Genomic DNA, 14338 nt, shown 5'->3' with positions numbered 1-14338 from the left:
CATTCCTTTGACCTTCACTCTCAAATATTGCTGTTTTGGCATGGGACCCATTTTCATTTAGGCCTCTCGAAAATTATGGAAATATTTTTCTACATTGAAAAAGCTACATCAATGCAAAGCGATAATGCCAAGTTCCTAAGGTGAGATGTACAAAGAAAGTAATTCAATGGGTATTCTCCTTCAAGTTTGTCAACGAACATTACCGTTCAAGTTAAAATATCCACATTGTGTGTTCCAAAAGTGGATGCAATAAAGGTTAAAAAAAAAAGCACAGGTACATTGCTGTTGAATTTTGTTTTCAATAATCTTTATATTTATTTTAATCTTAAATACATAGCAAGTGATTTAGGGCTGAAAGTTATTAAGTAGAAGAGAATTATTTTATCAGAACAAGATATAAAAGACTCAAAGGGGAAGATCATCACTGTCTCAAAATCATAACAAATATAATAAGGAAACCTTTTAACTCAGTATAACTGTGCAGGCAAGCGGAATTTGGCTGCACTCATTTATTCATTCTAGACTTGAGTAGAACATGACAACTCCAAATGGCAACAACTCTCAAAAGGACTGAACATAGTGGTTTACAAGTTATTCTGATCATGAAATGATATTCTGGAGCTATCCCAGACCTTCTCTGAAGCATAAACATATGCTGCAAAAAAACTTTCATGCAGGAAATTAGATAGCTTAAAGCTTAACCATCCATCGCATCGGAGCAAGTGTGAAATTAGAAAAATGTCCTTTTGTCTTCTCAATTAGTAATTAAATCAATGGCAAAGGTATACAGTATCAAAACTGAAAATAAAAAGTATGATTTCATTTGTTCTTTTTCTAAGAACTATTTTATAAAATTGAAGAATGTAAAAAATAGTCCTAACTACAGAATAAGCTCTACTCAGCTCGACTCCAATCACTAACCTCCTTTGTCATATCTGTGCTGATCATTGAAGGGTACAATTTCTACTAAATGCAATAAATCAAATTTGCATCATAAGAATAAAGGTCATAAATCTTGAAGAATGTCAGACTCAAACACCCCTGGCACAATGTCCAGCATCTTAGACCCACACACAACATCCTCCACTTTAGACCCATCTTGACCCTGGTTCTGTGTCCAGCCTACCATTTCTTACCCACCCCCAACTTTAGCTTTCAAATATTGTTAATCAACTTGTTCAGTCATGTTATAACAAATCTCTAGAACAGGTGGGAGACAAGCCCAAGCCTTCTGATCCAGAGGTAGGAGGCCAGTCTGCCACAAGATGTCTTAAAACTAATTCAAGAATGCACCAAATGATGCAACATTCCAATCCTTGATGTTCACAACTATATCCTTCCAAGTATTTTTCAGCAAGGGATGTAGAGCAGTTAATTAAGAACAAAATTCTAGCTGCATGGAATCTCTGAGCCAGCAACACTAAAACTAACATCAATATGCCCATCACTAACTCAATTTGGGATCCGCTGATTTAGCATCAGCTAATAATTGATCACAATTCCCTTTGAGCCTTGATAGTTTATGATGCATTATATATAAAAATTTTTGCATTAAGGGTGAATGATTTGTGCTAACACTTAAACTCAACTGCATTTATATTTATCTATGAGCTGTGATAAATATGAGCTTACTTTTAAGGTTCACAAAGTAATGCTTTATTAACACAAGATAATAACCAGAGACATGCTTGACGGCAGCAGTCTGCCGAAATAGAATCTTACGAAAAAGATTCTTCATTTCTACACTACCAGCTCATTTTAAACAAACATGAAATCAACCAAGCAAATAATTATTTACCACAGCTTCCTGCTTTTTTCACTAGTGCAGATGTTAGCAACTAGCTGATGCTCAGAGGTAGAAACTTAAATACATCTTCCTGATGAAACTGGTAACCCAAAAAACAGGTCACATGAAAGTCAGCAACTTACTTGAGAATATCAGTTTTACAAATGCACAGACTTGAAATAACAATTTAGTAAACATGGCCTCAAAACAGTATTATGCATATAGGTTATGGTTACTGTTTTGTTCATTTGACTGTTTATACCAGGAAAAGTTGGGATTATGAAAATAATTCATTTTTGTAATTTCAAAGGAAGGAAGTGGTAAGTCTAAGTTACAGTACAATTTCACCCTGAATTTAAATTGCATCCTCCAGAAAATGTTTAAAAACACACTGCTTATGAAAAAGCCCTTTTGCTGAGCAACTCAGTGCTACTACATATATCAAACTACACCTCAAGACTGCTTTTACAAACAACTACATTAATGGTAAAAGTAGAATCCAAAAATCTTAATCTTGCTCAATTGAGATTATTTTGAAAACTGGAAGACTCTTGAAACTTCTGGATAAATAACTGTTAAACAGCTAATGGAACATTTTAGTGAATAATTTGGAAACATCTGTTAACAATACAAGCAACACACTTGGTTTAAAAAAAAAAGCAGCAAATATAACACAGTGGAAATGGAAGACTTGCATTAAAACTAGATCTTGATCAGGTTGCAAAAACTTTTTTTTGCCAAAATACTTCTATAAACAGAACAGACTGCATCAGCTTTCTCTACTAAATGACCTCCACTGTTAATGTCTGCCAAAACCAAAAATTACATAATGGCAATAACTGATGTATACTCACTCTTACAAAGTTGTCGGGGAACAAACCTCTTCTGCCATCGAGTTCACCCTCCCACCAGCCTCCATCTTCTTTCTTGATATTAGTTACAATATCTCCTACAGAAATGGTCAGCTCATCATCATGCTGAGCTTCATAAGGAAACTCAACAATCGCTTCCACTGAAATAAAAATAAAGAATATTTCAGCAAATGTCAAATTACTTCACTGACCAAACAACCAAATGGTCGCATTGTGCGACATAATTCCAAACAGTTTCACATAATACAAGGCAAAGTTGTCAGCTACAAGACCTGAACTGCATATTCAACTCCTCCAATCTCCTTGTAGAATTCATCCCAAGTTAGACAGACCCTGTCCTGCATTTCCAAGCATGATGCCCATTTTCCCTCAAATCATAGTTGCAAAGAGGTACAGTTTAGTTCGTCAAATTAGTTGATCAGATAGGCATTGGTACAAACCCACAGCCTACAGTTTATTATTTTATTTCATGTTCAAAGTTGGAAATTAGCTTAGGGGAAGGAAAACTGTTCCGTTTCAGATCTTTGTTTCAAAATTTATTAACTTGAAACGATAGAGCTTTATTACTCCAATTTCTTGCCCATTTACCACATCAGCAAAGAGAGACTGTCAATGTAGCATTCAACACAAACCCAGTACAATTTGAAGTCAAACTTCAAAATCATTTTTAAACCTAAACAAAAAAAATGTAGCATCATACGTCCTCCTTACAGCACAAGTGGACGGGCAGACCTTATTTTTGAAAAACCTTTGGCCCTGGTTTAAATCATGTTAAGACTGGTGAACCTCGTGCTGCAACCATTAGACCAAGACTCATTGATAGAGTATTGCTCCTGGGGTGATAGATGACGAGAACGCCTTGGGGTGCATTGACAGGTCCATATCTCCAGACCAGGAGATAAGAGTTCAAGTTGGATCTGCTTCAGATGTGTCCAAGAATATCTCTGAACATGTTAATTGGAAAACCTTTAGTGGCACTGAATAACATCTTTAAAAGAAGTAGGAATATATCTTTCTGCTCATTGAGCTTGCTCCATTACTCTTGGATTGAGGACGTTGTACAAACATGGATAGGGTACTAGTTGGCAGACAGGAAACAAAGTGTAAGAATAAATGGGTCGGAGTGGGAGCCAGTGAAAGTGGAGTAGGACAGAAATCAACGCTTACACCTTAGCTGTTCACAATATATACGAATGATATAGATAAGGGAACTAAATGCAATATCTCCAAATTTGCAGACGACACAAAGTTGGGTGGGAGGGTTACTTGATGAGGAGGATGCAGAGATACTTCAGTATGATTTAGACAAGTTGAGTGAATTAGCAAATACATGGAAGATGAAGTACATTGTGCATAAATGTGAGGTTATCTGCTTTTGTATTAAAAACAGGAAAGTAGATTATTACCTGAATGGTGATAGAATGGGAAAGAATGAAGTGCAACATGACATGGGTGCTCTTGTACATATAAATGTGTAGCAGATAGTGAAGGAGCCAAGTAATATGTTGACCTTCATAGCAAGAGGATTTGGGTACACAAAAGATGTCTTTCTGCAAATGGACAGGGCCTTGATAAGACCACGCCTGCAGTGTTGGATGCAGTTTTGGTCTCCTTATATATGAGGGGAGAGATATGGGTATGGAGGAGCACAATAAAGGTTTACCAGATTGATTCCTGGAATGGCAAGACAATGTATGAATAGACTGAATCAGATAAGACTGAGATGTACATGTGCAAGTGTATCAGTGGAATCTCTTTCAAACATATAAAGTTCTAACAGGTTTAGACAGAGTAAATGCAGGAAGAATATTTCCAACGGCCAGAAAGTCGAGAATCGGGGTCAGAATCTAAGGATATTAAGGTAAGCCATTTAGGCCTGAGATGTGGAGAAATTTCTTCACCCAGAGCGGTGAGCCTGTGAAATTCTCTGCCACAGAAAGCTGGTGAGGACAGAACATTCAATGTTTTGAAGAAAGAGTTATAGTTCTTGGGGCTAAAGGGTATGGGGAGAAAGTGAGAACAGGAAACACAGTTGGATGATCAGCTAAGACCACACCTTAGGAAGGATACATTAGTGTTTGAGGCAGTAAAAGATTTCAACAATTAAATTATGAGGAGAGATCATGTAAATTAGGACATTTTCTATAGAATTTACAAGATGAAGGGGTGATCTGATCGAAGTCTTGGAGATATTGTTATGGTTCTGTTCGCCGAGCTGGGAATTTGTGTTGCAGACGTTTCGTCCCCTGTCTAGGTGACACCCTCAGTGCTTGGGAGCCTCCTGTGAAGCGCTTCTGTGATCTTTCCTCCGGCATTTGTAGTGGTTTGAATCTGCCGCTTCCGGTTGTCAGTTCCAGCTGTCTGTTGCAGTGGCCGGTATATTGGGTCCAGGTCGATGTGCTTATTGATTGAATCTGTGGATGAGTGCCATGCCTCTAGGAATTCCCTGGTTGTTTTCTGTTTGACATGTCCTATAATAGTAGTGTTGTCCCAGTCGAATTCATGTTGCTTGTCATCTGCGTGTGGGGCTACTAAGGATAGCTGATCGTATCGTTTCGTGGCTAGTTGGTGTGCATGGATAGGACAAACAGGAAGACAGCTAACGATCCGCATCCATGAACACTACAAATGCCGGAGAAAGATCACAAAAACGCTTCACAGGAGGCTCCCAAGCACTGAGAATGTCACCTAGACAAGGGACGAAATGTCTGCAACACAAATTCCCAGTTCGGCGAACAGAACCACAACAACAAGCACCCGAGCTACAAATCTTTTCACAATCTTGGAGATATTAACAGGAAAAGACAGGACAGATAAAATAATTCCACTGGCTACACATTCTAGAACTCGGGGGAATAGTCTGAGAATTAGGACCAGACCATTCAGGAAAGGTGTTAGGAAGCACAAAGGGTGGTAGATGTTTGGAACTCTCTTCAGCAACAGCAGTTGATGCCAGATCAATTGTTAATTTGCAAGATCCCTTGCGCGGGGGGACCTAGAATCAGGGGAAGTAGAGTCAGTATGGATAGAGCTGAGAAATTCTAAGGGTAGAAAGACCCTCTTGGGAATTATCTACAGGTCCCCAAACAGTAGTATGAACGTAGGGTGTAAGTTGAATAAGGAGCTGAAATTGGCCTGTCGCAAAGATGTTACGAGAGTTGTTATGGGAGATTTCAACATGCAGGTCGACTGGGAGAATCAGGATGGTATTGGACCTCAAGAAAGAGACTTTGTGGAGTGCCTCCGAGATGGATTCTTAGAACAGCTGGTGCTGGAGCCTACCAGGGAGAAGGCAATTCTGGATCTGGTATTGTGCAACGAACAAGAATTGATCAGGGACCTCGAAGTGAAGGAGACATTAGGAGGTAGTGACCATAACACAATAAGCTTCAATCTGCAATTTGAAAGGGAGCGGGTACAATCGGTAGTGACAATATTTCAGTTGAATAAAGGGAATTATGGAGCTATGAGGGAGGAGCTGGCCAAAGTTCAATGGTGCAATATCTTAGCAGGGATGACATGGAGGAACAATGGCAAATATTTCTGGGTATAATGCAGAAGATGCAGGATCAGTTCATTCCAAAAAGGAAGATCGATCCTATGATGAGGCAGGGGTGGCCGTGGCTGATGAGGGAAGTTAAGAAACATATAATGTCAAAAGAGAAAAAGTATAACATAACAAAGATGAGTGGGAAAAGAGAGGACTGGGAAGCTTTTAAAGAACAGAGGATTACTAAGGAAGAAATACACAGAGAAAAAATGAGATACGAAAGTAAACTGGCCAAAAATATAAAAGGAGGATGTTAAAAGCTTTTTTAGGTATGTGAAAGGGATAAAAATGGTTAAGACTAAAATTGGGCCCTTAAAGACAGAAACAGGGGAATATACTACAGGGAACAAAGAAATGGCAGAAGAGTTTAATTGATACTTCAGATCTGTGTTCACTGGGGAAGACACAAGCAATCTCCCTGAGGTAACAGTGGCTGAAGGACCTGAACTGAATGGAATTTATATTTGCCAGGAATTGGTGTTGGAGAGACTGTTAGGTCTGAAGGCTGATAAGTCCCCAGGGCCTGATGGTCTATGTCCCAGGGTACTGAAGGAGGTGGCTCTAGAAATCGTGGATGCGTTGGTGATTATTTTCCAGAGTTCGATAGATTCAGGGTCAGTTCCTGCAGACTGGAGGGTGGCTAATGTTGTACCACTTTTTAAGAAAGGAGCGAGAGAGAAAGCAGGAAACTATAGACCAGTTAGTCTGACCTCAGTGGTAGGAAAGATGCTGGAGTCAATTATAGAGGATGAAATTACACACATCTGGATAGCAGTAACAGGATAGGTCAGAGTCAGCATGGATTTATGAAGGGGAAATCATGCTTGACTAATCTTCTGGAATTTTTTGAGGATGTAACTCTGAAGATGGACAAGGGAGATCCAGTGGATGTAGTGTACCTGGACTTTCAGAAAGCTTTTGATAAAGTCCCACGTAGGACGTTAGTGAGCAAAATTAGGGTGCATGGTATTGGGGGCAAAGTACAGACTTGGATTGAAAATTGGTTGGCTGACAGGAAACAAAAGAGTAGTGATAAACGGCCCCCTTTTGGAATGGCAGGCAGTGACCAGTGGGGTACCGCAGGGATCAGTGCTGGGACCGCAGCTTTTTACAATATATATTAATGATATAGAAGATGGTATTAATAGTAACATTAGCAAATTTGCTGATGATACAAAGCTGGGTGGCAGGGTGAAATGTGAGGAGGATGTTAGGAGATTACAGGGTGACCTGGATAGGTTAGGTGAGTGGTCAGATGCATTGCAGATGCAGTTTAATGTGGATAAATGTACAGTTATCCACTTTGGTGGCAAGGACAGGAAGGCAGATTACTACCTAAATGGAGTCAAGTTAGGTAAAGGGGCAGTACAAAGAGATCTGGGTGTCCTTGTACACCAGTCAATGCAGGTACAGCAAGTAGTGAAGAAAGCTAATAGCATGCTGGCCTTCATAACAAGAGGGATTGGGTATAGAAGCAAAGAGGTTCTTCTGCAGCTGTACAGGGCCCTGGTGAGACCGCACCTGGAATATTGCGTGCAGTTCTGGTCTCCAAATTTGAGGAAAGAGATTCTGGCTATTGAGGGAGTTCAGCATAGGTTCATGAGGTCAATTCCTGGAATGGAGGGACTATCTTATGTTGAAAGATTGAAGCGATTGGGCTTGTACACCCTTGAGTTTAGAAGACTGACAGGGGATCTTATACGTCTCAATCAGATTATTAAAGGATTGGACAGTCTGGAGGCAGGAAACATGTTTCCGCTGATGGGTGAGTCCCGAACCAGAGGACACAGCTTAAAATCATGGGGTAGGCCATTTAGGACAGAGATGAGGAGAAACCTCTTCACCCAGAGAGTGGTGGGTGTGTGGAATGCTCTGCCCCAGAAGGCAGTGGAGGCCCAGTCTCTGGATTCGTTTAAGAGTTGTTTAGAGCTCTCAAGGATGTTGGTATCAAGGGTTATGGAGTTAAGGCAGGAACAGGATACTGATTGAGGATGATCATAATGAATGGTGGTGCAGGCTCAAAGGGCAGAATTGTCTATTGCCATAATTTAAAATCTAAGATAGGTAAATTTTTATCCACCTAAAGCATGAGAGATATTTGGGGGGGGGGGGGGTGGTGGTTGGTGTTAAAAAGGCACACTTACAAAAAAGTTTTCTTTTTGAAATTTGCTTTGAATACTGGTGGATTCACTAAAAACAATTGTAGGTGGGGGGAAAAGCAACTGGATGACAACTAAATGTCAAACAACCAGGCAAGTTGTTCTCCAATTGGATGCCCAGTAGGAGGTGCACAAGGATCAAGTGGTTGGAATTGGGTGGGCATGTGATCAAACCTCAAAAATATACATAATCAAAATTGACAATCCAAACATGATACTTCACTGGAACTCCTGTAACAATCAAAACAATGCAACATTTCTGTCCAGCTAGGTCAAGCGCTAGTTTAAGATTTGAATTATATCTTAATTAAATGTTGTAAAACAGAGCATAGACATGCAGCTAAAAATTACCCACAATTTAGTACAATAAATTCATAACTTCACACAGATAGGAAACTGACTAATTGAGCAAAGTGGAACAAATTACCCACCAGTAAGAGTGCAAATCTGTTCTGGAGACAGAATTGTAACAGAGTAAAAAGTTTTATTCTGCAGAAGTTGGCCAAGGACAGGAGAACAAGACAAGGCTCACACACACATATACAAATTTTAAAAACTGCACTGATAAAATATTAGCATTTGCAAGCTTTGAAAAACATTCAAAACAACCCTAGCGTCTCGTTTCGAAATTTACATTTCTGTTAAGTGGTGCATTCTGAGGTTAGTTAGCAACTTTGCAAACTGTGACAACTATTAGTGTCCTTTATGACACATTAGTAGGCAGCATATTGTGAGTCTAACCATTGCAAAAAAAGCATCAATGCCTGACATTAAATAGAAGTGTTCACAACTATATTAAAAAACTTGCCAAAACCCTCAATTCAGTCATGCAAACTATTTTTGCTCCAGCAACACATGACTATTTTGTGATTGCCATGCACTTTGGTGTAATTTAAATTTAACCTTATCAAAAAAGTAATGAAGAATGCAAAGGATTATTCAAAATTATAGCAATAATTGCCTATAGATCCAAAAACATAATTTACATGGCAGAGAAACTGAAGTTCTTAGTTTATTTAATTCTCATTATACCTACATCTATCAATAAACAAAACTTCAATTTTTGAACTTTCAAAGCCAATTGGTTTGTAGTACTTTGATCAATAAGATCTACTGGTTGATTTTTTAAAAAGAAACTGTGTAAACAAAAATGGTTACTTTACAAATTGCTAGATATTTCCACTGTGCATAAAAACTCCCAACACTGGTACTATTTTAACAATAACCTGGACCAGCTAATTCTGCTGGATGGCAAACGTCTGTTTGGATTTTCCCCTATTCTGGATCAGTGGTGCTGGAAGAGCACAGCAATTCAGACAGCATTCGAGGAGCTTCGAAATCGACGTTTCGGGCAAAAGCCCTTCATCAGGAATAAAGCTACCCTACCCATTTTAAATCAGCTTACTAGATCATTAATCACTATCTAAAGACAATACTTTCAAATGTTTCAAAACAAGGAAGGATGGGTGACAGTTGTGCAGAAGAAGCAGAAAGTGATCAACAACTGGAAGAAAGTTGCAAAAGGGTGGCTAAGGTCAGCAAAGTGAACTCATTTAAGAAATGGCTATGTCCTCTAATAAGCAAACAGTAGAGTTGATAAGTTTTGAGTTTAATGTCCAAGCAAATTTAGGAAAACACCACATCTCTAATAAATGAAAAAAAGTGAAAGGCACCATACTTTCAAAAGACCATAGACTGCATTCTCAGAAAGAGACACACACGACTGGTGGTAATCAAAAGGTCACCTTGCCACAAGCAAGGAACAATGTTCAGAAAGCAGGGCCTTCGTGGGGACCCAAGTCGAGACAGAAACTGCAGCCTTATTGTTCATCACAAACAAATTCAGACAACCAAGTTAACCAACTAATAAGCAAGCAGAATAAAATCCAGTTACCACACACACTTCATTTACATTTCATTATTGACTTGCTAAATCAAAAAATACTTGTTACTGACATAAATTTGGCAAACATGCAATAATGACCAGAGAAGTAAACCAATAATACATCATAATCTTCACTTGGTGGTACAGAGCTTGAGTTTTGCTGGAACAAACATATTTCCAAAATGTATTTCATCTTGCACTCATGAAGACAAACCAAAAATGCCAGATTTCAAAAGATAATAAAGATTTATACTACAGGGGGAAAAAAAAAGAGAATGTTGATTACTTAGCAACTTGACAATTGATTTGAACATTGCCTTGGAGACAGCAATAGGAAACCAATGGCTTCCCAAGCATCCTGGTAGTTCAGAAAAGGCACAAGGCTTGAACAGGTCCCTATGAATAAAGCTGTGTAGTTTCTAGCAAATGTGAATGAACTGCATTACAAACAACTGACTGCCTTAAGGTAGTCAGTAGTGTAACTATTGATGCATTTGAGATAGTCAGCAAATGCTACTCAATCACAGATTCATGTCTAACAGCAGACATTTTAGTTTAGCAAGTGCAGTTTTGAACCTGCCATGGCAGGACACAGAACAACTCAACCAACCTCAATTGACCAAGCAACAATTCAACATAATCTCCACCATGCTCTCAGGCTGTGCATTCCAGATCCTAAATACTTACTGCATGAAAAACACTTTCCTCATATTATCATTGCTTGTTTGCCCTCTGGTTCTCAACCTACTCCATCCACACTTCTCATGATTTCAAATACCTCTTATCAAATCTCCTCACAACCTTTCCTTCAAGAAGTCCAAACTTCCCCAATCTATACCTCAAGATAAGTAATGTTTCTCATCCTTGGAACCATTCCTGTGAATCTTTTCTGCACGACTCCAAGGCCTTTGCATTCCTCCTTAAGAGTGGTGCCAGAACTGGATAATACAGTACTCCAGTTGTAGGTTCTCTTTACACCCTGTTTTAAACAACAATGTAACATTTTCAATTCTCCAGCTGTCTGTCACCACCCAAGTTGAAGAATGGTGGGAATTATGCAATCGTTATGCACCACTGCAATTTCCACTCTCAAATCTATTAGCATCCTTGGATATTAACTCATCTGGCCTTGGTGCCTTTATCAACTTTAGGTGCAAACTGCCTGTTAATCCCTATATATTAAAATTTAAATATTTCTAGCACCTGAACTTTCACGCTCACCATGACCAGGGAAGGATCTCTGTCCTTGATAAAGACAGATCAAAACATTAATTTAATGCATCAAATATGCCCCCTCCCAAGCTCAAATAATAAATATGCTTGTCAATCTCTAACCAGCCCCACTCCTCCTCTTAGTATACTTTTCATACTTTTATTTCTATCAATGACTTTGGCATTTCTCTATATGTTGGCCAACCACCTCTTCTCATACTCTGCTTTCTTTCTTGTATTTGCTTTTTCCATTTCCTTTCTGAATCTTCCATATTTCAGAGATACATTCAAGCAAACAATAATAGGTAGATATTGGGCTTACATTTGAAAAAAATCTTAAAATACTTTTCACCTTTGAAATTATTTAACTTGCCAGTGGCTCAGTTTAGTACTGCTGCTTCATTGTGCCAGGGACACGACCCCAGCCTCGGGCGACAGTCTGAGCGCAGTTTGCACACTCTCCCCGTTGGTTTGTGGGCTTCCACCAGGTGCTCTGGGTCCCCCACCTTGGCAACAGTCCAAAAGTGTGCAGGTTGGGTGGATTGGCTAAATTGCCCATTGTGTCCAAGGATGTGTAGGGTGGGTGGATTAAGCCTTGGTAAATGCAGGGTTACAGAGATAGGATTGGGGGTTCCGAGAGGGATGCACTACGGAATGTCGGTTTGGACTCGATGGGCCGAATGGCCTGCTCCCGCACAGTAGAGATTCGATTATGCTTCAGGATCACCAGAGACTAAACTAATTATGATGTAAGTTATTCAACGCTACTCTGTACCAGAACCAAGTCACGGCCTTGCACAGAGGCATCACCTGACTGTTATAACGGTACAAGGGTTCTTATACAATGCGGGATTGTTTGTCATGCAAAAAAAATACATCAAGCCAGGTGAAGGAAGGGAGAGTGGTGTTTGGATTTATAACGCCCAAAGCTGCATACATGAACATATGAGTCGTATAGAATAAATGTAAAACAAGGAACAGTTTCTCCATTGTTCAATTATGTTTAGCACCAGTGTTTCTCCTGCACTAGAGCCTGGGAGTAATCTCGAAAGCCGCTCCTGTGATAGTGCGGCCGATACACAGCCTTTAAATGGGTCGGATATATCCAACCCCGCACGCAGTTCATTGGGCTCCAAGAAAAAGGGGGGGGTTGGGAAGATACACACACCTCAGTCTGCTCGCTCGCAGATGGACAGTAAGTTGGGCGAGTGGAGCGGCGAAGATGGGGGCTGCTGAAATAGAGGCCGGGGCGGGGAGAGAAGAGAGCTAGCTAGCTAGCTCGCTCTCTGTCAGCCCGCTGCAAACGTGTCAGGGGTGGGGATGATGATGGTGCAGCTGACAGGACCCGGGCGGGTGGCGAGATGGGAAATCGCAGTCGCCCCCTTCCCCGGCTCGGGGTTAACTCTCCGGATGCCGCACTCACCCACTTATATCGGTTCCAGCTGGCCAGCAGCTCCCCCCGAGTTGAAGGATGGAGGCGGCCGTTCGGGCGGGGGTGAGTTGGGTGCTCGAGCGCCTCTCTACCCACCCGTTTCCCCTACGTCCTGGACCAGTCTCCTGACATTTCCCCCCCCCCAAGTCATTTGGTAAGACACTCACTCACTCCAATTCTGCCACGGCCCCGGACATCTTTTGTTCGGCAGCCAGCGAGTCAAGTCTGCCTTTCTTGGCCCCGAATGCTGCCTGTGCCTCGTCTGTTTTCAATCACCGACCGATGGAGTTGTGTTACCGGGGAGGGGTCGGAGGTGGGAAGAAACTTCAAAAGATATCGCGATAGTTCCTGCCCTTCTCGACTGGATGGGGAGACCGTTTGTAACCATGGCGACAGGGGGTTTCGAACGGGCGGCGCGCGAGGGCCGGGTGAGCGCCATTTTGGTTTCCGGTGGACTTTGAGAAAATAGTGGAGGCTGGAATCCAGTCGTTATCACGCCGAAAAAAGGATGATGGACATCTTTGTGCGACCAGATTAGGTGCTACAGCTCAGAAAACAGCAGCGGCATCTCGCAGTGGGTTTTTTTTTTAAACCACAGGGAGCTGTAGAGGATCGCGTAGCTTAAGTGCAGGTTGAAGGATTCGTCCGTTCCAGGGCTGGCATTGACTGGCCCCAGTTGAACCGGTCTCAGATTATAACCGCAGAGAATATGGGAGCAAGTTAAGCCATTTTGTCACTCGAGCCCGTTTTGCTCTTTGGTGAGACCTTGACTGATTTGTCGGGTGCTGGAAAAGCACAGGTGGAATTGGTCCTCCTGGGAGCAGATTCCAACACAGAACACACCAGATGGCCTCCTTCTGCAGTAGATGATGACAATTTCCCTTCCCACCTCCAGTGCATCTCATTCACTTCCTGCACCTCTGCCCTTGAACTCCATCCCGCCAACTGCAACAAGGACAGAATCCCCTTGTCCTGCCCTTTTCTCCCCCCAACCTCCAGATACATTGCATCATCCTCCGCCATTTCCACCACCTACAAACTGAACCCACCAGGAGATATATTTCCCTCCCCGCCCATATCTGCTTTCCAAAAGACCATTCCTTCCATGCTCTCTTGTCAGGTTCAGGTCCATGCCCCCCCTCCCAGCACCTTCCCCTGCGACTGCAGGAATTGCAAAACCTGCACCTACACCTCCCTTCCCCCCCCCCCCCCCAACTGTCCAAGGCTCCAAAGGAGCCTTCCACATTCATCAGAGTTTTACCTGCACTTTCATACGTCATTTACTGTATCCATTGTACCCCATGCGGTCTCCTCTACAATCGGGGAGACAGGATGCCTACTTGCAGGATGCTTTAGAGAACAACTGTGGGATACCTGCACCAATCAACCCCACTGCTCCATGACCAACTCCCCCTCCTACTCTGCCAAATACATGCAGATCC

General features: G+C 41.4%; 1 protein-coding gene across 3 annotated transcripts in view; it reads right to left on the bottom strand.

The window, feature by feature from the left end:
• Positions 1–13214, bottom strand: part of sh3kbp1 (SH3-domain kinase binding protein 1) — a 176625-nt gene extending 163411 nt beyond the window's left edge. Inside the window, exons 1-2 of one of the 3 annotated variants that reach the window (XM_087992992.1) lie at positions 13064–13214; positions 2641–2798 (exon numbers count right to left, since the gene is read on the bottom strand). In XM_087992992.1, the coding sequence (XP_087849118.1) occupies positions 2641–2798; position 13064 (159 nt within the window). In that variant the 5' untranslated portion in view covers positions 13065–13214. The remainder of the gene's footprint in view (positions 1–2640; positions 2799–13063) is intronic. The other 2 variants (XM_043700471.2, XM_043700472.2) reach the window with 2 other exon arrangements.
• Positions 13215–14338: the final 1124 nt, after the last annotated feature.

This window comes from Chiloscyllium plagiosum, unplaced genomic scaffold, assembly GCF_037043375.1.
Source record: "Chiloscyllium plagiosum isolate Xiang-an unplaced genomic scaffold, Cpla_swu_hap1 HiC_scaffold_12, whole genome shotgun sequence".
In the NCBI taxonomy this organism is placed as follows: Eukaryota; Metazoa; Chordata; class Chondrichthyes; order Orectolobiformes; family Hemiscylliidae; genus Chiloscyllium; species Chiloscyllium plagiosum.
Note: the sequence above shows the minus strand (reverse complement) of the source record. Positions and strands in the feature narration are given on the sequence as shown.